The sequence below is a fragment of the Pelophylax lessonae genome, assembly GCF_965119305.1.
Source record: "Pelophylax lessonae genome assembly, chromosome: 8".
Taxonomy (NCBI): domain Eukaryota; kingdom Metazoa; phylum Chordata; class Amphibia; order Anura; family Ranidae; genus Pelophylax; species Pelophylax lessonae.
In genome coordinates, this window is record NC_138775.1 from 75,543,954 (window position 1) to 75,571,541 (window position 27,588).

General features: G+C 40.3%; 1 protein-coding gene across 1 annotated transcript in view; it reads left to right on the plus strand.

Annotated features, from left to right (window-relative positions):
* Positions 1-27,588, plus strand: part of SLC6A11 (solute carrier family 6 member 11) — a 423,717-nt gene that overhangs the window by 372,689 nt on the left and 23,440 nt on the right. Inside the window, exon 13 of the mRNA XM_082265786.1 lies at positions 8,847-8,947. Within this exon, the coding sequence (XP_082121912.1) occupies positions 8,847-8,947 (101 nt within the window). The remainder of the gene's footprint in view (positions 1-8,846; positions 8,948-27,588) is intronic.

Sequence of the window (27,588 nt, forward strand, 5' to 3'; positions counted from 1 at the left end):
ACATGTGTGGTTTGAACAGCGATTTCATTTGCGGCTCGACTTGCGTATACGTTTTTTTTTGTGCGCGAGCTAACGGTGACGGGGACGGCTAAATTTTTTTTTTTTTTTTTTTCCTATTTATTTTTTCTTTTTTTTTAAACTTTATTACAGGTTTTTAAAAAAAAAAAAAATCTGATCACTTTTATTGCTGTCACAAGCAATGTAAACATCCCTGGTGACAGCAATATGTCGTGACAGGTACACTTTATGGAGGGATCGAGGGTCTAAAAGACCCTAGACCCCTCCACTACACTTCCCTGTATGCAAAACGCCGAAAACGGCATTTTTGCATACAGCCGTTTTTCAAATCTGCCGCCTTTTGCAGCACAGTAACCCGGACGTGACGTCATGGACGCCGCCTCCGGGTTACGTCATCGGAGACCCGATCGATGCCGTTTCCGGCATTCATCGGGACTCCATCCAGCCGGCGGACGTGCCGGCTGGGTGCTCGGGGCTCCCGGTGGGACGGTAGCCCCGAGCAAAGCCGCGGAAGGCGGCGGGAGGGGGGGGACGTCCCCTCCCGCCCCCCCCGGGTAACGATCGAGCGGCTCCCGAGCCGCATCGATCGTTACCGACGGAAAGCCGACCGTCGGCTTCAAACAACGGTACCGGGATGATGCCTCTAGCTAGAGGCATCATCCCGGTATAACCACTCAAAGTCAGCCGACGTAGAGGTTACGTGACTGGTAGTAAAGTGGTTAATGTAATATCCCAGTGCCATTTTGACTGCCCCACTGCTTTCAAAATGAAAATTACATTATTTTGTAAATGGGTGGCTGCTTCCCTAAAAAATGACAGCAATGATGTGTGTACAAATGTATTTGTTATTTTACTTGACAGCATGAGCAGGAGAATAAGGGTTTGATTGACGGAGATACTGAAGCTTGATGCACGACTTAACTGCAACAAATATCATTGTTGTCACTGCATCCTAAACCCCATAGATATATGTGTGCATGCAATAGGTCTCTTATGTAAAACCCTGGGAGACCTATGTCAGCCAAATGGATTAACAAAAAAATGATTAAGACCAGTCACATTCTGAGAAATTTTTTGGACGTCAGATTTTTAATCAGTATCCCTAACCAAATCCTTTTTGTTGGAAGGGTTAGACCGTCCATCAAGTTTTTTTTCAGTCTGTGTCCCCATGGGAGAGATTCACCCCTCTATTTGTACTGGTGGTCAATGATCATTGTCACCAAAAACAAAAGTGAGGGATATCAACATTTTTAGAGTTGTTCCCACTACTAGAAGTGAGAGAAAATCTTCAATGTTCTGGTGATAACTGTCTTAGGCTCCATTCACACCTATGCAGCTGGGCTGGTGTTTTTGCATGTTTACTGTAGATGTGTTGCATTTAGGGCAGCCCATTAATAGTTACATATATAGTCAGGTTAAAAAAATGACTCAAGTCCATCTAGTTCAACCAATTAAAAGCAAAAAGCAATCAATCCCATATACACCATCCTATACCCACAGTCATTCCAGAAGAAGGCTAAAAAAAAAACCAGCAAAGCATGATCCGATTTGCTACAGCAGGGTAAAGAAATCCTTCCTGATCCTGAGGGAATTGTATATTGCCTGGATCAACTTTACCTATAAATGTGAGTACCCAGTTATATTATTTATGTAGCAGGTTTTCAACGCATTGGGCCTGATGTGGGTCTACCATTGTTACAGGGTACCTCTGCAGCCCATGTGAGCTGCAACATTGGGTGTGAGAGACATTGACAACTCCGGCATCTTTGTTTTGTTGGTTTATTGTAATTAAGGGGATGGGAGAAGGGAATGAGTGGGATACTCCTTTAAGCTCAACTTGGGACTTTTTCAGGAAATGTCTGTTAAAGCTGTCTTGATGCCAGCGACCCTAGCCAAAGCTCACTGACACTCAGAACAAAAAAGAAGTGCTAGATCCTCAACTTTGAGTCCAGAAGATGAGCTACAAACACTGCTGTACTGCAAAGTCACTGACTTCTTCCTCTAGCCTTGCACTGGCTTGAGGTAGACTGTTGTGGAATCATGTATGGCTGCAGCTCTCAACTAAGACACTGCACACTATCTGTTCAGGGCCCAAACTGCAGGTGCCCCCTTTAACTCTTCAGGGCCTCCTGTCCTGACTAGGTACCCCCTCTGTCACTTCAGGGTCCTCAACCTAGGTACCTAGGTACCCCCTTTGTCCGCTAGCTGATATCTGGAACCTTGGAACTTCTCCAGAGTGGTCCCCTCTAACACTTCAGGCAGACCCCCCAGGAGCAATCCTCAGTACTCACGAGCTGTGTAGGCTTTCCTAGGACTGGACCCCTCTCATTCTCCGCTGGTTCTCGACACACCGGATCCCCCTCAGCTCAGCTCAGCACTCTCTGGATTCTCAGGCAGCACCCGAGACATCCTCTTCCTCAAACAAGAGGAGAGACAGCCGTTCTCTCCCTCCTGGGACTCTGTTCCCGCCAAAGATACACAATCACGTACTTCCCTCGAACCTATACCCACTCCCAGAATCCCTTGCGGCATACTCTGCCTTCTCGGGTAGTTACAAGCATGAATGTGTCCCCTGATTGGGTTTCCTCCACTGCCCTATGAGAAGCCTCTCACAGGAACCAGTGGGGAGACTGCCCTCTCAGCAGGCACACCTGGAAGCCATGACACCCTGACAAAAAGAAATCATGGCCCTGCTGTTAAGCAGACAAGGCCCACTATACATTTTCCTAGCACCTACCTGTAGGGTGCTACATGTACATTTAGGAAATAATCCAGTATTTTTTAAAGCAATCTACTGAGCTGTCCAGAACCACCTCTTGAGGGAGTCTATTCCACATTTTCACAGCTTTTACTGTGAAGAAACCTTCCTGTGTTTGGTGATGAAATCGCTTTTCCTCTAGATGTAAACAGTGCCCTCTTGTCCTCTGTGATGACCTTAAAGTGAATGACCCAACTGCGGGGGGAGGCTTATTGGAAACTGGAAGCCTCCTTTAACAAAGGGCCCCCAGATCCCCCCCCCATGTAAATGAATATCGGGTACATTGTACCCCTACTCATTCACCAAAAAATTGTACAAAAAAATAATGACAAAAGCCAGTTTTGGAAAAGTCTTTTATTAAAAAATAAAAAAAATACTGTCCCCCGATGATCAGTCGTCCATCCGCCCGCAAAATAGAAATAAAAAAAAGAAGCTCCTGCTTCTACGGACGCTTCACGCGTAATGAGCTGTTTTGATTTTGACAGCTATTTTATAGTTACCTGACTTTACAAGCCACCCCACAATGCACTGCTCAGGTGCAGTGAATAAATTACTGACATCATTTCATTTATTCACTGCACCTGAGCAGTGCATTGTGGGGCGGCTTGTGATGATAGGTCACTATAATCAAAATCAAAACAATTCATTCTGCGGGAAGCATCCGTAGAAGCAGGAGCTCCTTCTTCTTTTTTCTATTTTTCAGGCAGACGGGCGACTGATCATCGGCGACTTTTCCAAAACTGGCTTTTGTCTTTATTTTTTTGTACACTTTTTTGGTGAAAGGGTACTTCCAGATTCCGATAAGCCCCCCCCAACAGACCCCCACAACCACAGCCCAGGGTTGTGGGGAAGAGACCCCTGTCCCCATCAACATGGGGGCAAGGTGCTTTGGGGTAGGGGGTAGAGCCCCCCTGTCCCAAAGCACCCACCCCCCCATGTTGAGGGCATGTGGCCTGGTATGGTTCAGAAGGGGGGCGCTCGCTCACCCCCACCCCCATCCTGGCCAGCCAGGCTGTGTGCTCGGATAAGAATCTGGTATGGATTTTAGGGGGGAACCCCACCCCGGATTTATTTTTAATTTTGGTGCCATTTTTTTTGTTCATTCTTTTATCTGTATTGCCGGGAGCCAACAATACATTACAGCCGCGAGCAAGTTTAAATTACATTTTTTCATTTTTTTCAGCAATACTGACATAAACTGAAGTGCCTATATATATATATATATATATATATATATATATATATATATATATATATATATATATCTTTGTGGTATACACTGCACTATCTGATCTCAACAAACTGTAAAAAGCAAAAATCTCTCTCCCTGCTAGCAATGTATTATTAATTATAAAATTCCACTTATCAATCACCCCCTGGCCAAGGGATTCGAACCCACAACCATGACAATTGCAGGCCTTGTATTCTACCAGCTACGCCACCATCAAGTACATTTAGGTTCGTCATACTTTCCCTGCCTAACTAACTAACTCCTATCTCTCCCTGCACACAGTGGATGAGATAAAAGTTAAGGAGAGTGTGTTCAGCTTAAGCAGGCTTAGGTGGTAGAATACCAGACTTGCAATAAGAGAGCTGTCAGTTCAATTCCCCCAGCCAGTAATTTATTTATTGGAGGTCAGAGTCCATGATAATGAGGGAAATCAAAGTTCCCACGAAGAAGCCCATTTGTTCGTCATTCGACGAACGAGCGAACAGCCAATGTTCGAGTCGAATGTACGTTCGACTCGAACTCGAAGCTCATAGACCATTTAGACCATTCAGAGTAAGAATCATTAACCACTACTCTCTAATTTCTATCTTTTAGCCAATTTTCTATCCATATACAAACTGATCTTTCCAAATCTGTAGACTCTACCTTACACATTAGCCGTGTGTGGGGAACTGTGTCAAACTCTTTTGCAAAATCCAAGTATACTACGTCCATAGCCACCCCTCTGTCCAAGGTTTTACTTTCCTCCACATAAAAAGAAATCATATTTGTTTGACAACTTCTGTCTTTCATGAATCCATGCTGTCTGTTGCTTAAAGTATTTTTTCCAGCAAGAACTCATCTGTGTTTTTTTTATTAAACTTTCAAGTATCTACTATAGAACTATAGAAGCTAAACTAACAGGTCTATAGTTTCTTGGTAAAGACTTTGATCCCTTTCTAAATATAGGCACCATATTGGCCCTTCGCCAATCCAGTGATACTATTCTTGTCATTACCGTATCCCTTTAAAATTAGAAATAATGGCTTTGAAATGACAGAGCTCAATTCTTTTAGGATCCCTGGGTGGATGTCATAGTTACATAGATACATAGTTAGTCAGGTTGAAAAAAGACACAAGTCCATCTGGCTTAACCAATAAAAAACAAAAAACAGTAAAGAAAACCCAACCATACAATCCCATATACACAAGACTATACCCACAGTTGATCCAGAGGAAGGCAAAAAAAACCCCAGCAACGCATGATCCAATTTCCTACAGCAGGGGAAACAATTCCTTCCTGATTCCCAGAGAGGTAATCAAATATTCCTTGGATCAACTTTACCTATACATAATAGTACCCATTTATATTATGTACACCCAGGAAAGAATCCAGGCCTTTCTTAAAGCAATCTAGTGAAGTAGCCAGGACTACCTCTGGAGGGAGTCCATTCCACATTTCCACAGCTCTTACAGTGAAGAAACCTTTCTGTATTTGGAGACAAAATCTATTTTCCTCTAGACGTAAAGAGTGCCCCCTCATCCTCTGTGTTGGCCTTAAAGTGAATAACTCAACACCAAGTTCACTATATGGACCCCTTATGTATTTATACATGTTGATCATATTTCCCCTTAATCTCCTCTTCTCAAGAGAGAATAAATTCAGTTCCTCTAATCTTTCCTCATAGCTGAGCTCCTCTATGCCTCTTGTCAGTTTGGTTGCCCTACTCTGCACTTTCTCCAGTTCCCCAATATCCTTTTTAAGAACTGGTGCCCACAACTGAACTGCATATTCCAGATGAGGTCTTACTAATGATTTGTACAGGGGCAACCACTACTTCTATCTTTTAGCCAATTTTCTATCCATTTACAAACTGATCTTTCCAAGCCTGTAGACTTTACCTTACACATTAGCCGTGTGTGGGGAACTGTGTCAAAAGCTTTTGCAAAATCCAAGTATACTACGTCCACAGCCACCCCCCTGTTCAAGGTTTTACTTATAAAAATAAATCAGGTTTGTTTGACAACTTCTGTCTTTCTTGAATCCATGCTGTCTGTTGCTTAAAATATTATTTTTTTTCCAGCAAGAACTCATCTATGTGTTTATTTTATACCTCTCCAGTATCTTCCTAACCATAGAAGTTAAACTAACAGGTCTATAGTTACTTGGCAAAGACTTTGATCCCTTTTTAAATATAGGCACCACATTGGCCCTACGCCAATCCAGTGGTACTATTCCAGTCCTTAATGAGTCCCTAAAAATTAAAAACAAAGGCTTTGAAATTACAGCGCTCAATTCTTTTAGGATGCGTGGGTGGATGCCATCTGGTCCAGGCGCTTTATCCACCCTTATTCTGTCTAAATATTTCTGGACCATATCACTTTTGAGCCATTGTGGATCATTTGGGGCGGTGTCAATGCCATCCTCATTATGGTCATGAGCTCCCCCATGCTCCTTTGTATACACAGAGCTGAGGAAAGTATTTAATACATTTGCCTTCTCTTTGTCCCCAGTCACCCACTTCTGATTGTTTTGTAAAGGGCCTGCATGCTCAAACCTAACCTTTTTTACTATTAATATATTTGAAGAATTTTTTGGGGTTTGTCCTACTATCTTTTGCAATCTGTCATTCATTTTAAATTTTTGCATCCTTAATTTCCTTTTTACATATTCTGTTATATTCTTTATAACAATTAAACAATGATAGTGTTCCTTCATTTATAAATTTTTTAAAAGCTCTTTTCTTATTATTTATGGCTTTTTTAACTTTGGCTGTGAGCCACATAGGTTTTATTTTTAATCTTTTTAAACGTATTTGATATGGGAATATACTTTGCAGGGAGTTTGCAAACAGTCTTTTTGGAAAATTCCCATTTCTGTTCTTTGCTCATCAATGTCAGTATTCCTTCCCAGTCTAAATCCTGGAAATGGAAAGCAGCCCTCATCCTTGGAAAATTTGCTCTCTTAAAGTACATTTTTTTTTTATATTTCTTGTATGCATTTTTTTTGCTTACAGCTAATATTAAATGAAATTATATTATGGTCAATGCTACCCAAATGTTCTTTTATATGAACATTATTATTATATATGAACATATATTATTATTATTTTATTTGAGATTGCCAGGTCCAACAGAGCATCATTTCTAGTGGGAGCCTCAATAAAATGTACCATAAAATTGTCTTGTAATAGGTTTATAATTTTTTGCCCTTTAACTGTTCCAGCAGTGCCATTACTCCAGTCAATGTTTGGGTAGTTAAAATCTCCCATTATTATCTATGACCCAGCCCTTACAGCCCTTTATATCTGTGCCAGAAGCTGAGTCTCCACCTCCTCCTTAATACTGGGAGGTCTATAACAAACTCCAATGATAATCTTTGTATTACGCACACCCATATACATTTCCACCCATACTGCTTCAGACTCATCACACTCTCCATCAATTAGGTCCTCTTTCACACTTACTTTGAGATCACTTCTCACATAGAGACAGACACCACCACCCCTAAGTTTTACCCTGTCTTTCTGAATGAGAGCATAGCCAGGAATATTAATAACCCAGTTATGTGAAGAATGAAGCCAAGATTCAGCAATACCAATTAAAATATAGTTCACCTCGTGCACCAGAGCTTCAAACTCACCTATTTTGCTTGGCAGACTTCTGGCATTGGTGAACAAACACTTAAATTCATTGTCACATTTTGGACACTTATTTTGCATATTTTTAATTTTGGTACAAATAGTACCATTTCCAATGGTTGTTTGTAACATGGGAACTTTCTTATCCTCTGCCATAACTCTCCCCCCATCTTTCCCCATTCCACCCACCAATAGGGGATGGAATCTGACATTCAATTCAATACATGCGCCATACATACAAATGAGGTGCAGGCACCTTTATTTTTAAATTGCATCACACTACAATGCAGGGAAATAGGTTACCATGCATTGCGTTATGATTCAGCACACGTGCGTTGGCTGGTGCATTTGGGGAGCCAGTGCAGTGCACTTGCCAGATCATGGCACATTTTCATGTGTCACATAAGTGTGAACATGGCCATATAGGTGAAATAAAAAAATTGGTTAACAATATTAAGTATACAGGGCTGTGGCACCATACTTTGTCTGCTTTAAGCATTTAATGCATGCAGATTGAGAAAAGTAACATTTAAATACAGTGAGCATCATCAACATCTATAACTGTGCTGAATGGCGATTACCATTTTTTTCTATAACTAAGTGAGTGCTCCACTTGGATTGGGAACGAAGATGGCACTAAGTAACATTTTTATGAATTAAAGAGCACTAGTGGACTGTGAACAAAACTGTGCCCCTGTGTTGACATGTTGTGTTTGGTGACAGCACCCTGTTAAGTTGACTGTTGAAAAGGCCAGGCAGGCATATGGGAAAAAGTAAGGTTATGCAACGCAGTATGTGGTGGCCTTACAAAACTCAGCAGAAAATAAAAATGGTGTAACTATGGTGCAACTATCTACAAAAGGATTCATTTATAAATTGCTGCTGACAGACAAAGACTGTTAAAGCAGACTGAAAAACAGTAATGGACAGACCTTCAGGTGAATTTTCAGGTGAAATAAGGTTGCAGTCCAGGTACATAAAGATATATCTAACTTGGGAAGCACCGCTGGGGTAAGACTTCAACAATAGGAATTTGAACTGAATACAAAAAATAATAACTTGAAAACAATTAAATACATGTTAATGTTAGAATGCAATCTTTATATAATTTATAGTGACTGCTATAAATGTTTTCATGAAGAGGTGTATTATAGATCAAATAACATTGAATGATTACTATAAATTGGCCGCAATTCAATAATTTATTCTACATTTGCAGGAAGCAATCGGTTCTACGACAACATTGAAGATATGATTGGTCATCGTCCCTTTGTTTTAATTAAATGGTGTTGGATGTTCTTCACTCCTGGAATTTGTGCTGTAAGATTACAATTTTTTTAAACACTAACCCATCCCATTTTATCTTTTTTAACATGGAGGAATCCTTAAAATAATTTTCCAGTATTGGTAAACCCTCGCTAATAATTATTAAATCTATATCTCAATTTAAAAAAAATGTAATAGTCAGAAGGAAAAATGCTCCTTACATTTGTGGTTAGCAAGACGAATCCTTTTTACAGACAGTTAAAAAGATCATAAGTGTCAGTGGTTACTTCTGACATGATCTGAGAGGAAGAAATTCCTTATTGATCAACCTCTGTAGGTTGTAAATGGGGAAAAAAACAAAAGAAGCTTGTGTTTATGAATAGTAATCAGAACTGTGAAAACACTTTAAAAACATAAGCAGAAGGAAGAATCTACCTGTAAATTTGTGGACCCTTAGCCCAGTCATGTTACTGAAGGCTTGCAGTTTTTGCATGAAAATGTGACACCCTGTAGCATTAAATCTAGAAACAACTATGCATGTTCCAGTGATTAAAAAAGCCACTATATTGTCAAAAGTATTGGGACGCCTGCCCACTCTTTGCAATAATAATAGCTTTAACTCTTCTGGGAAGGCTGTCCACAATGTTTAGGAGTGTGTCTATGGGAATGTTTGACCATTCTTCCAGAAGCACATTTGTGAGGTCAGGCACTGATGTTAAATGTATAACAAAAAGTGCAGCGCTGTCAAATATGGATTATGAAGATGATATCGAAGAGAGCAGTCCACAGGTGCAAAGTATGTTGAAGCATACACAAGATATAAACATTCAGTGCTCTTCAATGTGCTGGTAATCCTCCACCCAGTCTCATTAGCCTCTCACCTCACACTTAGCCCCTGTGTCACCAGACGGGCTAGTAAGACATAAACTTTCTCCAAGGATATCACCAATATAGATCAGATCAGTATTCCTCTTCATCAGAAAAGGCTCACAGGTAACAGATCACAGGTCCATAAAGCGGATCACAGGTCCATAGGAAAACAAAGGTCCGGATATAGTGCATTACCGCAATAAATTACTTTATTGAACATAGCATAAAATCATAAAATTACCTTGTAAAGCACTATACAAGTGCATGTGATGAGCAGATGGTATTACACACAGTGGTCTCGACCGCAATGGATGGCAGGTGATGTCACCGGCCCCTCCCCCTTCACACGCGTTACGTCCCACAGCGCGGGACTTCATCAGCTGATGTTTTTTTTTTTATATAAATTTTTATTTTCCTTTTAACATACAAAATCAGACAAAAAATATAAAGCAGTGTTAATGCAGCCAATTACTTGGGTCAAACACTCCAAGGCTTTGCATCAATAGACAACGAAGAAAAAAAAGGAGAACAGAAAAAAAAAACACGAAAAAGAAACAAGAAAATCAAAACAAACACCAAAAAAAAAAAAAAACAGAAGAAAACGGGGGGGGGGGGGGGATTGGAGATTCAAGATTCAGCCTGAGCCTATCTAGGTTGCAACCCTTATGTTGCCAAAAAAATCGGCCGTGTCCCTAGAAGAATACCATTCAGTGAATCTAAAAGGGCGTATCATATCTGTCAAGCTCTCTTCTGAAAATGTATATTCCAGAAATGGTCTCCATCTGGTAAGAAATCTCGGGGTAGTACGTGAGTTGGAAAGCATAACGTCAAGTCTTTCCAGTTGGCATAGAGACAGCAAAGATTGTTGGACCTGTGAGAGATTTGGTGGGATGGAGTTAATCCAGTTAGCCATAATCGTTCTGCGTGCTGCCAAGAGGCAGAGGTGGGTCCATTGTGAAGAAAAGGATATGCAGTTAAAAAGGCAGGTAGTAGGAGTCTTAGGTACACCCATACCCGAAATAAGAAAAATATAACCCAGCACGCTGTCCCAAAAATTGCTGATATGAGGACATTCCCAGAGTCGATGTAAAAGTGTAGGCCGTGTGACTTTACACCACGGACATTGCTCTTGGGTAGGATCATCTGGGCAATGTCGAAAAGGATAGTAAGCCCGATGCATTATTCTAAAATGAGTTTCCCGCCAATTTTCAGAGATAATAATAGAGTGTATTCTTTTATAGCTCTTAAGAAGCTTTTCCGGTAATGTTTCATCCCTCGGAATGTGAGACCATTTCTGGAATAATACCTGTTGAATCCTACCCAACGAATGAGACACTAAATGCTTATATAGAATAGAAATAGAATATTCTTTTTGATGAAGCACTACGTCGATCAAGGAAGGTTTAAATGGATTTGTTCCATATCTGCAGCAAGTCCACAAAAAGGAAGTCATTTGTAGGTAGAAAAAGTAATGAGAAGAGGGCAGATTAAATTCCTGTCTCAGCACTTGAAAAGATTTGAAATGGTTGGTAATATTGTCATAAAGCGAGGAGGCTTTAGTTAGTCCCAAAATTGCCCACTGTCTGAAGGCTGCTTGTGTAGTAGAGGGAATGAACATGGGATTGCCTTGAATAGTAAGGTAGCTAGAGATACTGGAGGGCAAGCCCACCACCCTCCACACCTCCCTCCATGCCACCACTGTATCTCTAATGACAATATTGTTTTTAAGATGGGGTGGTAGCGCCCTGAGAGAGGAGTGGAGGATGGCTGGCGGGGTATAATGTTCAATGCTTTATTTATTCTCTGCACATCCGAGTGCTTCAAGAGTAAAGGAAGTGTCTGTAATGGATATAAAAGACGCGGAAAAGATACCATCTTAAATAAATTACATCTCCCGAAGAGTGAGAGAGGGAGGGTCGCCCAGGTCTGCATCTCAGAGACAATTTTACAAATGAGTGGTGGAAAGTTAAGGGTGTATAAAGATGAGGGGTCCCTTCCTATGTGAATGCCAAGGTACGTTATATATTGCGGCGCCATAGCAAATGGGGATAGTCTACGCCAGTGAGCGGACAGTTGAGGATGTAGTTCTAATACCTCACTTTTATCAAAATTTATCTGAAAACCCGAGCAGAGTTGGAAGGTCGCAAACATTTCTTTAAGAATTAAGAAATCATTAAGAGGATTAGACAAAAAGATCAAAATATCGTCCGCAAATAAAGCAGATTTTAAGGTTTGGTTCCCGAGAGGAATTCCGCTAATACCCTCTGGAGAATTAAAAAGTCTAGATAAAGGCTCAAGGGCCAAATTAAAAAGAATAGGGGAAAGAGGGCAGCCTTGGCGTGTCCCTTTCGTTAAGTGGATAGTATCTGAAGTGAAATCTAGCGTAGAGAGCTTAGCAGTCGGTGATTTATACATTTGTTGAAGAAACAGGAGAATAGAGTCCGAAAAGCCAAATATTTCCATAACTTTAAAAAGCCAGTTGAAACTAATGTTGTCAAAGGCCTTTTCAGTGTCTATCGTTATAATGGCTGCATCTATTTGAGGATTTCTTCTAGCATGTTCAAGTGCCAGAAGGACCCTGTGGATATTAAGCGTCGATGAGCGACCCGTGACAAATCCTGACTGAGCAGAAAGCAAAAGTGATGGAAGAAGACCAGCAAGACGTGAAGCAACTATCTTTGAAAGAATTTTTGCGTCCACGTTTATAAGAGATATCGGACGATATGATCCGGGCAGAAGTGGGTCTTTCCCTTTATTGGGGATGAGTTTAATGTGAGCGAGTGATCCCATAGGGAGATAAGGACCCCCCGACCACATTAATTGGAAAACAGGGAGAAGAGTCGACAATATAAAATCGTTAATAAGCTTGTAGAAATCAGCTGAATAACCATCTGGACCAGGGGCTTTAGCTGATGGGAGAGCTTTGATAGTAAGTCGAATCTCTTCCAATGAAATGGGAGTATTTAAGCTTTTTATATCGGCCGACGTAAGTGTAGGCAGGCGTATTTTCGCTAGTAAAGTTTGCGCAGTATCGAGATCAGTAGGGTCAGTAGAGTACAATGCAGTATAATACTCTACCTGCATCCTACTGACCTCAGTCGGTGATGAAACAAGGGTGCCATCTTTTGATTTGAGGGCTGTTATATGTGTCGGACAACGAGTATCCAAACACATTTTAGCAGGGAGTTTGCCAGCTTTATTTCCAAATTTATGATAGTGTAGGGAATAGTATGACGACCTGAACGCTTCTTGCTGTGCAGCCCATAAATCAAAGGAGTTTTTCGCACTCTGCCAGTTTTTAATGGTAGAAGTCTCTTGGGCGTGTCGTAAATCTTGGCTTGTCTTTAGGCACTGTTGTCGTGCATGTTTTTTATATTGAGAGGTATAGGATATAATTTGCCCTTTAAAAAGGCTTTACCTGCTTCCCAAAATAAGTTGGGATCAGAGGTGAGATAGGAAACATTGTGCGAGGAATATTCCTCCCACGACGATCGCATCGTATGTATAAAATCCTCATTATCTTGTAGGAAAGATGGAAAACGCCATATGAAGTGAGAGCTGGTGACCAGTGTTAATTTTGGCAGCAAATTTCAATTTAGTTTTAGTCTTAGTCTTAGGACTAAAATGGCATTTTAGTTTTAGTCCCATTTTAGTCTTCTGCAAGTGTTTTAGTTTTAGTCGTATTTAGTCGACTAAAACTCCAGTACATTTTAGTCGACTAAAACTCATTTTAGTCATCTATAATCGAATGGGTGTAGTTCAATTGTAATTTGTAATGCATTATTTAAGCATTTTTATACAATTTCCAAACTCATTATATACTACTGCTGGTCCTGGAGTGAAAAATGTAATATGTTATTTATGGTATTAAGCTTTGAGCATGCACCAGTGTTAATTTTGGCAGCAAATTTCGATTTAGTTTTAGTTATAGTCTTTTGACTAAAATGCCATTTTAGTTTTAGTCGTATTTTAGTCATCTGAATTGTTTTAGTTTTAGTCGTATTTTAGTTGACTAAAATTGTGTTAATTTAGTCGACGAAAACATTTTAGTCGGTTTTAGTCGACGAAATGAACACTGCTGGTGACGCAAAGAAATAATCGATACGTGAAAAGGACTGACGTGGAGATGAAAAAAAAGTAAATTCACGGTCAATAGGATGCGTAATATGCCACATATCTGTAAGATTAGCCGATGAAATATGTCGAGCTAATGGCGTTGAATCCAGGATAGATCGTGATAGAGTGTGGGAAATCTTAGAATCGGGAATTGTACGGTCTTCTAATGAATGCATGACCGAATTGAAGTCCCCACCAACTAGATGTAAAGTATTCGATACCTGTAGTATCCATGATGTCATATCCTGAAAAAAGTGTGAATTGGGGGAATTAGGTGCACAAATATTTGTAATTGCCAAATCACCCGACTTAAGAGTGAGTTCAATAGTAAGTTTACGACCCTCAGTGTCTGCCCGAATTTGTTTAAGATTAAATTGTAAATCTTTATGTACCAAAATGGCCACTCCAGCTTTCCGTCCTATAGCAGAGGAGCCATATACTGTACCCACCCACAGTTTGCGTAGGCGTTCGAGATCGTCTGAGGAGAGATGGGTCTCTTGAAGGAGAGCTACATCTATCCACAGACATTTAAGGTGTCTAAGTACCTGCATTCGCTTACTTGGAGACCGAAGACCCTTAACGTTCCACAATACGATTTTCAGGTGATTCCTGTTAGTCAAAGAAGCCATGACCGTGAATGAGATAAATACAAGAAGCGGGCAATACCATGTTCACTCCTCCTCAGTCTCGAATTGAAAAAGCAAGTAGATAGGCTCAGGCTGATAGAAGCTGAAAGAATAAAACCTAAAAAAAAATAATAAGAGAAAAAAAAGGAAAATGTACAAAATATAACACCAACAACAAAAAACATCCTAATAAATCCACCCGCTTCACCTTTTTCCGCATGAGAGCTATTCTCCCTGCAGGGATCCCGCAAGACCACCACCACCCTCCGCAGTATGACCCCGGGGATACACATAATATAAATACTCCCTACTAATAACATGTAAGATAGGGAGCGAAAATCAGAAAGTCAATACTGTAAATAAGGGTCTGATAACAACGTGTCCAACAAAAAAAAAAATTTAAACATGTATCGTCGTTACAACCCCTTCTTAAATATCTCGGGGACCTAATCTGGGCCAAAAGAAACTCGCTTGGGGCGCTATTAATAAAATAGCCTAGATCACAAAAAAAAAAAAATATATATATATATATATATATATATATATATATATAACAATGGTGGCCCCATCTAGTCGTTCAATCATAGTTAAGAATTATGGGAGTTATTAGCCATGCTGTCCCTGCGGCCACCATCAATGTGGCCACAGTGTCAGCAAGGCTAGGAGCGACTGGAATGTCCAGAAGAGCGTCCCCGTCTTGGTCGAAGCCCCACTGCTGATGTTAAATGAGATGGTCTGGCTCGCAGTCTCCACTCTAATTCATCCCAAAGAGGTTCTATCGGGTTGAGGTCAGGAGGACTCAAGTTCCTCCACCTAAAACTCATTCATCCATGTCTTTATGGACCTTGCTTTGTACACTGGTGTGCAGTCATGTTGGAAAAGGAAGGGGCCATCCCCACAAAGTTGGGAGCCTGAAATTGTCCAAAATGTCTTGGTATGCTGACACTATAAGAGTTCCCTTCAGAGGAACGAAGGGGTCAAGTTCAACCTCTGAAAAACAACCCCACACCATAATCCCCCCTCCACCAAATGATTTGGACCAGTGAACAAAGCAAGGTCCATAAAGACATACTGTAGATGAGCTAGTTTGGGGTGGAGGAACTTGACTGTCCTCCACAGAGTCTTGACCTCAATCCGATAGAACACCTTTGGGGTGAATTAGAGTGGAGACTTGCGAGCCAAGGCTTCTCGTCCAACATCAGTGCCCAACCTCAAAAATGCGCTTCTGGAAGAATGGTCAAACACTCCCATAGACACACTCCTAAACCTTGTGGACAGCCTTCCTAGAAGAGTTTAAGCTGTTATAGCTGCAAAGGGTGGGCCAACTCAATTTTGAACCCTATGGACTAAGATTGGGATGCCATTAAAGTCCATGTGCGTGTAAAGGCAGGCGTCCCATTACTTTTGGAAATATAGTGTATATATGTATAATATTTTTTAAATATATATATATATATATATATATATACCATGCAAAAATAATTCCAGTGCACCAGTTCAATTGGTTCAAAAGGAAGTGGTCAAAATGGGGTGTGAGGAATTGGTATTCTGTGACGTCACCACGCACTTGGGGACCAGGGAGTAGTTCAATTTTACTATATAAGTTTGAGTGTTTTTATACCTAAGTGCTGGGTGGTAGCACCTAATGTTACTGTAAGTGCAAAAACATTCTCTTTTTATGGGGTTTTAATATAGGCAGATTTGCACAATAAGCCTTTCTGTCACCTCTTCCCTTATAGATCTGTGATTAAAGCATCACACCAGGAATTAATTGTTAAGGTCTTTATTCCAGTATGAACTAAGATAAAGAATGGAGCCAACATGCCTGGTGGCCTCAAAAATCCCCCCTTCATCGGGGCTTAAGATGTATGTATACTGGACAAAACATCAGATTCAAATCAAACAGTATTATGACAAGATGATTGTGAAGTCTGTCAGCAGCTTCTTATAGCAGCAGTGTTTATATAATTCTGCAGATTCCTCATGGTGTGTGATACGTGCCTTTGTAGAGGAGGAGGAGAAGGAGGAAAAGGGGGAATAGCAGCAGTATAAAAAAATGGCTGCTTTGCACTTTTGTGGAAGAGGAGGAGGAAAACAACGCATTAGTAGCAGCATAAAAGAAGCTGACTGCTTCATAACCCTTGAGGAGAAGGAGAAAAAGAAAAAAGACAAAAAGGAATCCTTCCTTTAAGGAAGAGGCAGGAGGAAGTGGCATTGGAGAAAATAGAAGAGGAGGTGTAGGTAATGGAAGAGGAGAAGAAGAAAAAGGTAGTGAAAGAGGAGGAAGAGTACTAGAGCACATTAGTAATACTCTTAACTACTACCTCCATGCACAACACTTCTACCTCTCCTTTTATGCCTGCCATTCTTTTTTTTTTTTTTTTTGAGAAGGTCCTTTTTTGGGGACAAGTGGGTAGCTTATGGACATAAACTCTTTGGTGTTTAGAAGAGCAAGTAGCCTGGGGCTCTAGGTTTTCCCCTAAACCTTTGTGTGGCACCCTTACGCCAGAGCATTTAGAATAGGTCAAGAGAAGTTGCAGGAGCTGGTGATGGTGGTAGAGTGTAGCCTTAGATGGTGCATATGCTCTGGGATGCTTATGGGGGGACTGCTGGTTCCAAATTGGAGGAGAAGGTCAGTGAGGAGGAGGGTGGCTGTGCTGTCACATTTACAGCATTTTTTCACTGCATTGCCAATTAATATTGTTGTTATTATTAATATACAAAATGTATATGTAACCAACAGTTTATGCAGTGCTTTCCAAATAAAAAGGAAACAGTACAGTTACAACACAATTCAATACAAGGGGGTTTAGGGGGTCTACCCTTGAGAGCCTAAAATCTTACAATCTCACCAGCAAAATTAAAGCAAAAGCTTGAATTCTTCAGAAACCCTTATTACTGTGGCCCCATAATCCTCTTTCCTGCTCTATGTTCCATACCCAAAGCCTTTGAATCACCTTGTGAGACCTCCTTACCTTTTACTAGGGGCTGAGGATGTTGCGGCAGACACAGCAGGTAACTGTTTCGGAAGTGTCTGCAGATATCAGAGTGCCTTGCTGGGGCCTGCAGCTTACGCATGTATTTGCATATGTGTGCAACTAAACCCCTGTTTTTAACAAATAATGTTAGACAGGTTCATTCGGTTGGTCGCTGGCTGGTTGTAAGTAGTGACTGGAAATTCCTTGGCTTTTTGACCTGCGTTTGCCCTTCCAGTGCTCCTTACTGTCAAGACTGGTTATAGGTGGGTGAAGTGACCACTTTTTGTATAACTATATATTTAACCCTACCAACTAAGACTGGGATGCCATTAAAGTTTACGTGCGTGTAAAGGCAGGTGTCCCAATACTTTTGGTACTATAGTGTATTTTTATGATGTTCAGGTAGTACTTTAAACAATACTTTTAAGCAAGATAGGCCAATGTTTCCGTAGAATATTCTCAACTGTCATATATTGTGAATTATGTTCTAAAACAAATTCATATTTAAATGATTTAGGTCTACGTTTAGTAAACTGAGAAGTTTTCTCTCAGTTCACTTCTCGGCAGATCTCAGAGAAAAAATATCTCCTCTGGCACCCAGTTTAGAAGGCGGAGAACTTCACTTCTCACAGGGTGATCAGAGGAGAATTTTTTTCTCTGAGAACTGCTGAGATCTGTGTATAACTGAGTGGACTGCCTGTAATCTCACGAGATATTGTGAGATTACAGGCACTGCTAAATTTAAAAAGTGAAACTAAAGTTTAAAAGAACTCGTAATGACATGTTCTGACACATGAAAACATATCTATACACACACACACACATGCACAGTATATATACATATATACATACAGTATATATATATATATATATATATATATATATATATATATATATATATATATATACACACACATACATACCAGTACATACAGTACATACATACATACATACATACATACATGCCAATCTGTATGCAATTGCACTGTGTGTTGGCAGATTGCATGCAGATTGTACACCAGACGGAGATCTGCGTGTGTGTGGTGTCCCAGCAGACCAGTCTGCGGACAAACTGTTGGGTGGTGGCAGGCTATCCTTTGTGGTGTGTGGGTGTGGGGACAGTGGGAAGAGTGATCAACACAGGGGTTCTGGCTTGTAGGATAGCTGGAGGAATCCTAGTAGTAATTGCTAGACTGCTCCCCAACCCTAATGCCTCGTACACACGTACCGATTGTCGGCCGTAAATATTCGGCCGACGACCGATCGGCCGATTGTAGGCTTGTTAGTATGATGCTTCCGACAGCGCACTTTCGGCCGAAAAGAATCTGTCATGCAGGCATTAAAATTTTTGTTGGCCAACACCAGAACGGCCGATTGTTCGCCAGTCAGTACAGAATTCGGCTGACAATCCACAGATTTGCAAGACTGGGCATGCTCAGAGAAGAAAAAAGACACGGAAAGTTAACCATCACATGACATCACTTCTGCAGTCGGCTGTTGTTGGCCGACAAAATTCGTGTGCAGTCTTTTGCACTTTTCAGCGGACAGGACAGCCCTGGACAAAAGACGGCCGATCGGTCGGCCGACGATCGGTACGTGTGTACCAGGCATTAGAGTGCACCAGATTGTATGTAAGATTTGTATCTGCCTGTGTGTGGTCAGCCAGCTGGATTGGAGTGGAGTCTCCCTCTAGTGGTGACCGAAGGCAGTGCAGGCTGTGAAAGTATTGCAGCCAATCTAATTACTTAAGCCCCGTACACACGTACCGATCGTCGGCCGAACAATCGGCTGTCTTTTGTCCGAGGGCTGTCTTGTCTGTTGAAAACTGCAAAAGACTGCACACGAATTTTGTCGGCCAACAACAGCCGACTGCAGAAGTGATGTCATGTGATGGTTAACTTTTCTGGTCTTTTTTCTTTTCTGAGCATGCCCAGTCTTGCAAATCTGCTGTCTGTCGGCCGAATTCTGTACTGACTGGCGAACAATCGGCCTTTCTGGTGTTGGCCAACAAAAATTTTAATGCCTGCACGACAGATTCTTTTCGGCCGAAAGTGCGCTGTCGGAAGCATTATACTAACAAGCCGAAAATCGGCCGATCGTTCGGCTGCCGAATATTTTCGGCCGACAATCGGTACGTGTGTACGGGCCTTTAGTAGGAATTTTCTTTATTTCTGTTATCCCCTTATACTGCCCAGTCACGATTCATCACGTCTCGGTTAGCTAGTCGCCGTGGGCGTGGTCGAATCGTGACAGATTGGTTTCCTCCCACACTCCAAAGACATGCTGGTAGGTTAATTGGATCCTGTATAAAAAATTGGCCCTACTGTGTATGTATGTGAGTTAGGGACCTTAGATTGTAAGCTCCTTGAGGGCAGGGACTGATGTGAATGTGCAATGTATATTTAAAGCGCTGCGTAAAAAAAAAAATATATATATATTATATACATATATATATATATATATATATATATATATATATATATATATAGATAGATATATATACACATACATACATACACACCAGTACATACAGTATATATATATATATATATATATATATATATATATATATATATATATATATATATATACACACACACACACCAGTGCATACAGTATGTATGTATATATAGTATATATATATATATTTACACCAGTACATACAGTATATATATATATATATATACACCAGTACATACAGTATATATATATATATATATATATATATATATATATATATATATATATATATATATATATATATATATATATATACACACAGATATATATGTGATTGTATAGTTAATGTGTTTCTAACCTGCTGTTGATGTATATTTCACTGCAGTAGGGAGAGTTTTTACCTTCACTTTTGGCCACGGGGACACTCACAGCAGAGATCTCCTATTTCTTCCTGCTATCTCCACCTCTGGGCTGGAGAAGCAGGAAGAGGAGATCTTCAAAGAGAAGCACAGTGATAAGGTGACATCATGTGTTACTAAACTGGCCTTTTCTGTTGCAGTGAATGCAAGCCGTTTGTGTACTGAGATGAGAAGAGAAGACTATGTTCTCCACTACTCTTCTCAGTAATTTAAACCGGCAATGCTCTGAGACAAGCCGTGATCATCCAGATCTCAGCTTATCTCAGTTTACTAAACGTACACCTTAATGTTATTTTTTTATGTCTATCTCTCCATCCCTAATAAAATAATCCCTATCTGTTTGTGCAACTCTCTCCCTCTCTCTCTCTCTCTCTCTCTCTCTCTCTCTCTCTCTCTATCTCATCACTAATTACTTTTGAAGAGACATATCTACATTCTACTATAACTACAGAGTGTAGTTATACAATTATTTTGGTCCATCTCCTTAAAATAAGTATGTGTACATACAGTAACTCACTATTGGATACAAATATCTACAAGTCTAAAAGGTTAACAAATTGTGTATCATAATGCATTGTGAACCTAATGCCCTTACCCGTTTTGTTAATATTCTTTAAAAAAAATCATCCTGTGTTCCTTTCCAAATTAAAAATTATCACTGATATTTTGACACCAACATACTAACTGTTGGGGAATGTTCTCAAAAATATTTTTATTCCCCTGGAATGACATAAATATATTAGCAAGGCTGGGTGCAAATTTAGCCCACATTGTAACTGTAAAATTGGCCACAAACCAAACATAATTATGACTTAAACAGAACTATAAGCATTCAGCAATATATTTCTGTTGCTCAATGGTTAAACCAGATCTGTCTGCTATGATTTTATTTGTTGGAATATACACACCTTCATGATTGATAATGGTATACGTACAAAAAGGACACTTATATATAATCTTCAAAAGTTTTATATTATGTTTTATATCCCTAAGGTAGAATTCAGAACCTCTAACCATTGGCTGTAAGAAAAAATTAAGATATTTTCACAAATAGTATGGAAATTTTTTACCACTAATTATAGGGCTTCCCAGGTGACATTCCTTGTCCTTATGCACCTCCAGGAGAGTAAATTACTGGCACCCTATACATAGTGGGTACCAAATATCTAGCTTTTTTGTTGCATAGTATATTTGACTGTTTATCTTTATCTAATAATGCTTTCAATTCATTCAAAAAGAGGAAGGGTTAGAGTTCAAAATCGTATAAGTCTGATCATCTGATAATGGTCATTCTCTTTTTAATCTGTTTTATTTATTATAATGATTAGGGATGGGCTCTATGTTTGAGTCAAACATAAATTCGACTAGAACATCAGATGTTCATGTGTTCGCTGAACACACAAACAAATGGGGAGCTTCACCTGCCAAAGAGTGCCCCATAATGCACTGCGCTGTTGCAGTGCATTGATTACTGATGATTGGCCAAAGCATGCACCTAGCCTGTATGCTTTGGCAAATCACAGCACAATGTCCTGTCAGAGCCTTGATTGGCGAAAGGCAGTGTGTCTTTAGCCAATTATGGCTCAGAGGCTAAGTCCAGACCCCACACTAGCAAGGCAGCCGTTTATAGTGTGTGACAATAGAAATTAGGCAGGTAGTTAGTGGATAGTGTGTTTAGTCAGTTTAGTGCAGTCAGTGTAGTGTACAGGCATACCCCACTTTTAAAATGAATGGATATGTTGTAGTCCTGGGTCCCCTCCCAGTCCTCCCAAAGTTTTGTGTCCCTGTCACTTATAGTTCATGAGCAGTGTCATCCCAAGCTGACCAAGATTTCCTATAGATGCCAATGTTAAAGACAGGGAGTAGTGCCATGTCAAGCTGTCCAATATTTCCCATAGATGCCAATGAGCACTGAAAGCTGTAAATTAGTCTAGGCAGGAAGGGGGAGAAAGGGCCCTGTATTTAAGTGGTTAAGGGGAACCCTATGACAGAATAAAAAAAAAAACAACAACATGGCCCCCCCCCCCAAAAAAAATCCATGCCAGGCCCTTTGGGTCTGGTACAGATTTTAAAGGGGAACTCCACGCCAAAATGTAAAAAAAAATGGCATGGGATCTCCTTCAAAATCCATACCAGACCCTTATCCAAACTTGCAGCCTGACAGGCTGGGGGAAAACGGAAAGGGGGGGGGGTGAACGATCGCCCCCCCCCTGAACCATACAATGCCACTTGCCCTCAACATGGGGAGGGTGCTTTGTGGTACCTTTAGGGTGCTCTCGGTACCAGATTACTGTCCCATATTTATATCACAGGATTAGTGGACCCAGAGAAGAACCTGTTAAAAAGATCAAAGAACCGTATAAGGCAGTAACGCCGACTCTTCCATCTGAGACAGCAGCTAACTGTCTATTTCAACCTGCTCTCAACTATCATTGGGGGTGATCTCCCCTCTTAAACTACATGGAATGTATCCCTCACTCAGGTACTTCTCTAGTGTGGTTATATCCCACTATTTAGATAACTGGTTCTCTAAAATATTACCAAGGTATTTAAACACACCTTCCAGGTCACCAGCCTAACAAGTGGACCACGGTTCCTGAAATATATAATCCATATATAATCCACATTGACCCTCTTAGTATTAACAAAATTAAAAATATCCATGATGGCGCAATGTAACACTGCATGTGTCCTAAAAGTTCAACACAAAAACACTTCCCAGAAGCCACTCCCATATACCCAATTATTGAGTAGAAATTTGCTAGTGTAAGGACAGTAAACAAGCACTTGAATAGTAAGAAAATAAAAAGAGCTCCACAGCGTGGGGCTTTTTTAGTGTATCTGCTGCCGAAACGTAATGTATCTGCTGTGGTTCTTTGCTGTCCCTGCCTGCAATGTATTCGCCTTGTTAAAAGTACCAGCTATTTGGGTACTACATGCATGAAGAAAAATATTACTCTACAGAGCTCTGTGGGAGTAGGATATCAATGAGTCAAAATAGGATCAAAAAGCATGCACTTCTCCTCCCACTCCGACTTTCTAATTGTTTACATCTCCCCACCTAAACAACAAGCTCCTACTAAGGATGATCGAACTTTTGAAAAGTTCGGTTCGGCCAGAACATCCGAACTTCCCGAAAGTTCGGCCCGGATTTCAGAACCCCATTGAAATCAATGGGACCCGAACTTCGGTAATCAAAAAACACAGTTTTTAAGCCCTAAAACCCAATAAACGCCCCTAAAAAGTGCCCAGGGTTCTGGGTCATGCCCCATTAACTATTAATCACACAAAAAAAGTTCTTAAAAATTGTCATTTTTGATAAAAAAGCCAATTATTGAAAAAATTTAAAAAAAAAAAAAATTTTTTCTTATTTTGACTTTGGATTTAGTATCTGGGGGGTCTAAAAGGTGTGCATGTGAAGTTTCAGCTCTGCAGCATGTCCAGAACCATAAAAAAAAAAGATAATTTTTCAGTAGAACAGGGATGTGGGTCGGGACCCTCCTTTAACTTTAACACCTATATGATCTTTTTTTCTGGTTCTGGACATGCTACAGAGCTGAAACTTCACAGGTACACCTTTTAGACCCCCCAGACACAAAATCACACAAAAAAAAGTTCTTAAAAATTGTAATTTTTGATAAAAAAAGCCAATTATTGAAAAAATTTAAAAAAAAGAGAGATTTTTTGATTTTTACTTTGGATTTCAGATCTGGGGTGTCTAAAAGGTGTGCATGTGAAATTTCAGCTCTGTAGCATGTCCAGAACCAGAAAAAAAAAGATTGTTTGTATTAGAACACTTTCTTTCAGGACAGGTAGTTAGCTTCTCTCCCGGTTTAATAGCAGGCATTTTTTTGAGTTCTTTGCAGTCAGGAAAAACATCTGAACTTGTGTATAGTGGTAATGTGCACAAGTTCTGATGTTTTGCCTGCCTCCAAAAAACCCCAAAAAATGGCAGCAAAAACACACCTGGGCATTTTTTTTTGGACGCTAGCATTTTTTTTGGCATTTTTTTGGGTTCTTTGCAGTCAGGAAAAACATCTGAACTTGTGTATAGTGGTACTGTGCACAAGTTCAGATGTTTTGCCTGCCTCCAAAAACCCCCAAAAAATGGCAGCAAAAACACACCTGGGCATTTTTTTTTGGACGCTAGCGTTTTTTTTGGCATTTTTTTGGGTTCTTTGCAGTCAGGAAAAACATCTGAACTTGTGTATAGTGGTACTGTGCACAAGTTCAGATGTTTTGCCTGCCTCCAAAAACCCCCAAAAAATGGCAGCAAAAACACACCTGGGCATTTTTTTTGGACGCTAGCGTTTTTTTTTGGCATTTTTTTGGGTTCTTTTGAGGCAGGCAAAACATCTGAACTTGTCTATAGTGGTATATATACACGCATACTTATATGTTTATACACACCTAGACATATATAGGTGTGATAGTAGCAGAAATATATTAGTGTAAATGATTTCATTAGCGCAAGCATATATTTCTGCTACTATCACACCTATATATGTCTAGGTGTGTATATAAATATATGTATGTGTGTATATACACCACTATAGACAAGTTCAGATGTTTTGCCTGCCTCAAAAGAACCCAAAAAAATGCCAAAAAAAAACGCTAGCGTCAAAAAAAAAATGCCCAGGTGTGTTTTTGCTGGCATTTTTTGGGAGTTTTTGAAGGCAGGCAAAACATCAGAACTTGTGCACAGTACCACTATACACAAGTTCAGATGTTTTGCCTGCCTCAAAAGAACTCAAAAAAATGCCAAAAAAACGCTAGCGTCCAAAAAAAAATGCCCAGGTGTGTTTTTGCTGCCATTTTTTGGGGGTTTTTGGAGGCAGGCAAAACATCAGAACTTGTGCAAAGTACCACTATACACAAGTTCAGATGTTTTTCCTGACTGCAAAGAACCCCAAAAAATGCCTGCTATTAAACCGGGAGAGAAGCTAACTACCTGTCCTGAAAGAAAGTGTTCTAATACAAACAATCTTTTTTTTTCTGGTTCTGGACATGCTACAGAGCTGAAACTTCACATGCACACATTTTAGACCCCCCAGATACGAAATCCAAAGTAAAAATCAAAAAATCTCTTTTTTCTTTTTTTTTTCAATAATTGGCTTTTTTATCAAAAATGACAATTTTTAAGAACTTTTCTTGTGTGATTTTGTGTCTGGGGGGGTCTACAAGGTGTACCTGTGAAGTTTCAGCTCTGTAGCATGTCCAGAACCAGAAAAAAAAAGGATTGTTTGTATTAGAACACTTTAAACACAGGTAGTTGGCTTCTCTCCCGGTTTAATAGCAGGCATTTTTTGGGGTTCTTTGCAGTCAGGAAAAACATCTGAACATGTGTATAGTGGTACTGTGCACAAGTTCTGATGTTTTGCCTGCCTCCAAAAACTCCCAAAAAATGCCAGCAAAAACACACCTGGGCATTTTTTTTTGACGCTAGCTTTTTATTTGGCATTTTTTGGGGTTCTTTTGAGGCAGGCAAAACATCTGAACTTGTGTATAGTGGTATATATATACACACATACATATATTTATATACACACCTAGACATATATAGGTGTGATAGTAGCAGAAATATATCTGTGTAAATGATTTAATTAGCACAAGCATTTATTTCTGCTACTATCACACCTATATATGTCTAGGGGTGTATATAAATATATGTATGTGTGTATATACACCATTATACACAAGTTCGGATGTTTTGCCTGCCTCCAAAACCCCCCAAAAAATGCCAGCAAAAACACACCTGGGCATTTTTTTTTTGACGCTAGCGTTTTATTGGCATTTTTTGGGGTTCATTTGAGGCAGGCAAAACATCTGAACTTGTGTATAGTGGTATATATACACACATACATATATTTATATACACACCTAGACATATATAGGTGTGATAGTAGCAGAAATATATCTGTGTAAATGATTTAATTAGCGCAAGCATTTATTTCTGCTACTATCACACCTATATATGTCTAGGGGTGTATATACAGACATATATGTATATATATATACCCCCTATACACATGTTCAGATGTCATGTCTGACATCAAACATGTCCTCAAAAAAGCACTGACAGTGGCAGCCCCTGCAGCATAAAAAATGCTTGGCTGGTGAGAAGCCATAATGGTGTCCCAAAGCTATTCAGAGAAATGATCATTTCTCTATAGCGGTCACCCTGCTATGGAAGGGTTTTGTCACCCTGCCATAGCAATCACTGTCAGTTAACCCTACACTACAATACGGTCCCCTGACACATCATACTTTCCCTACAGAAACTAAATTTTTGAAGCTAACTTAAGTGTAAAGGAGCACTCTAACTACACTAGATATCCCTTTCCTCACACTAAAAATAGCTAAATGACACTTTTAAAGTAAAATTAACAGAACTGCTTCCACTCTCTTCCATGTCCAGTATAACAATGCTAGGAATATGGCGGGGGCGATCTTATATACTGGGGGGCGTATTCACTAATGATTGGTCTAGGGACCCCCTAGTCACTCCAATCACATTCCTAGCATTCTCCTGCCCCCTCAATTGGCTTTTGCTAATGGCTCTGGTCCAATCACGGGCTTTTAAAGCCCATTTCCTGAAGCATTGCATTTTGGGCGGTTCTGGTTGCCGAATTCCGAACTTTTTGGGCAAAAAGTTCTAAATTCGGCCGAACCTCGAACACCCAATGTTCGGGCCGAACCGATGGTCGACCCGAACCTTTCGATCATCCCTAGCTCCTACTGCATCACAATAACGTACAATCACAAGGGGTTTCAGAGGCTTAGGATATGCTATGTCAAGCAGGATAAAGGGTCATGGGGCTACACTGAGGAGGCTTGAACTACTGCAGAATTCTCCAACAGTGACAGCGCAATCACCTGTACTCTCTTCTCCTCATTGATCTCATCTGCTAGCTCCTTGGAACCAGCAGCCCCCCTCCCCCCCACCAAGTCCCCAAAGCATATCCAATGCACCAGGTTAAACTCTTTCATTTTATCACCTCCCCAAGGCCTATCCCGGTGCTCACAGCACTGTAAATGTGCCATACTATGTTTCAGGTGAAAAGACCGCTGCTGTCCTTCTACACGGAAGAGGGGAGGGCAGGCAGCATTCCACCTATCCACCCGTCCCCAAATCTTCTTTCTACAGCAAAAATATCAGAGAGGCAGTCTGAAGAGTCTCTTCCAAGCTGTTTTTTTTTTCTTTTCACCCCCACCAGTGGTAATTC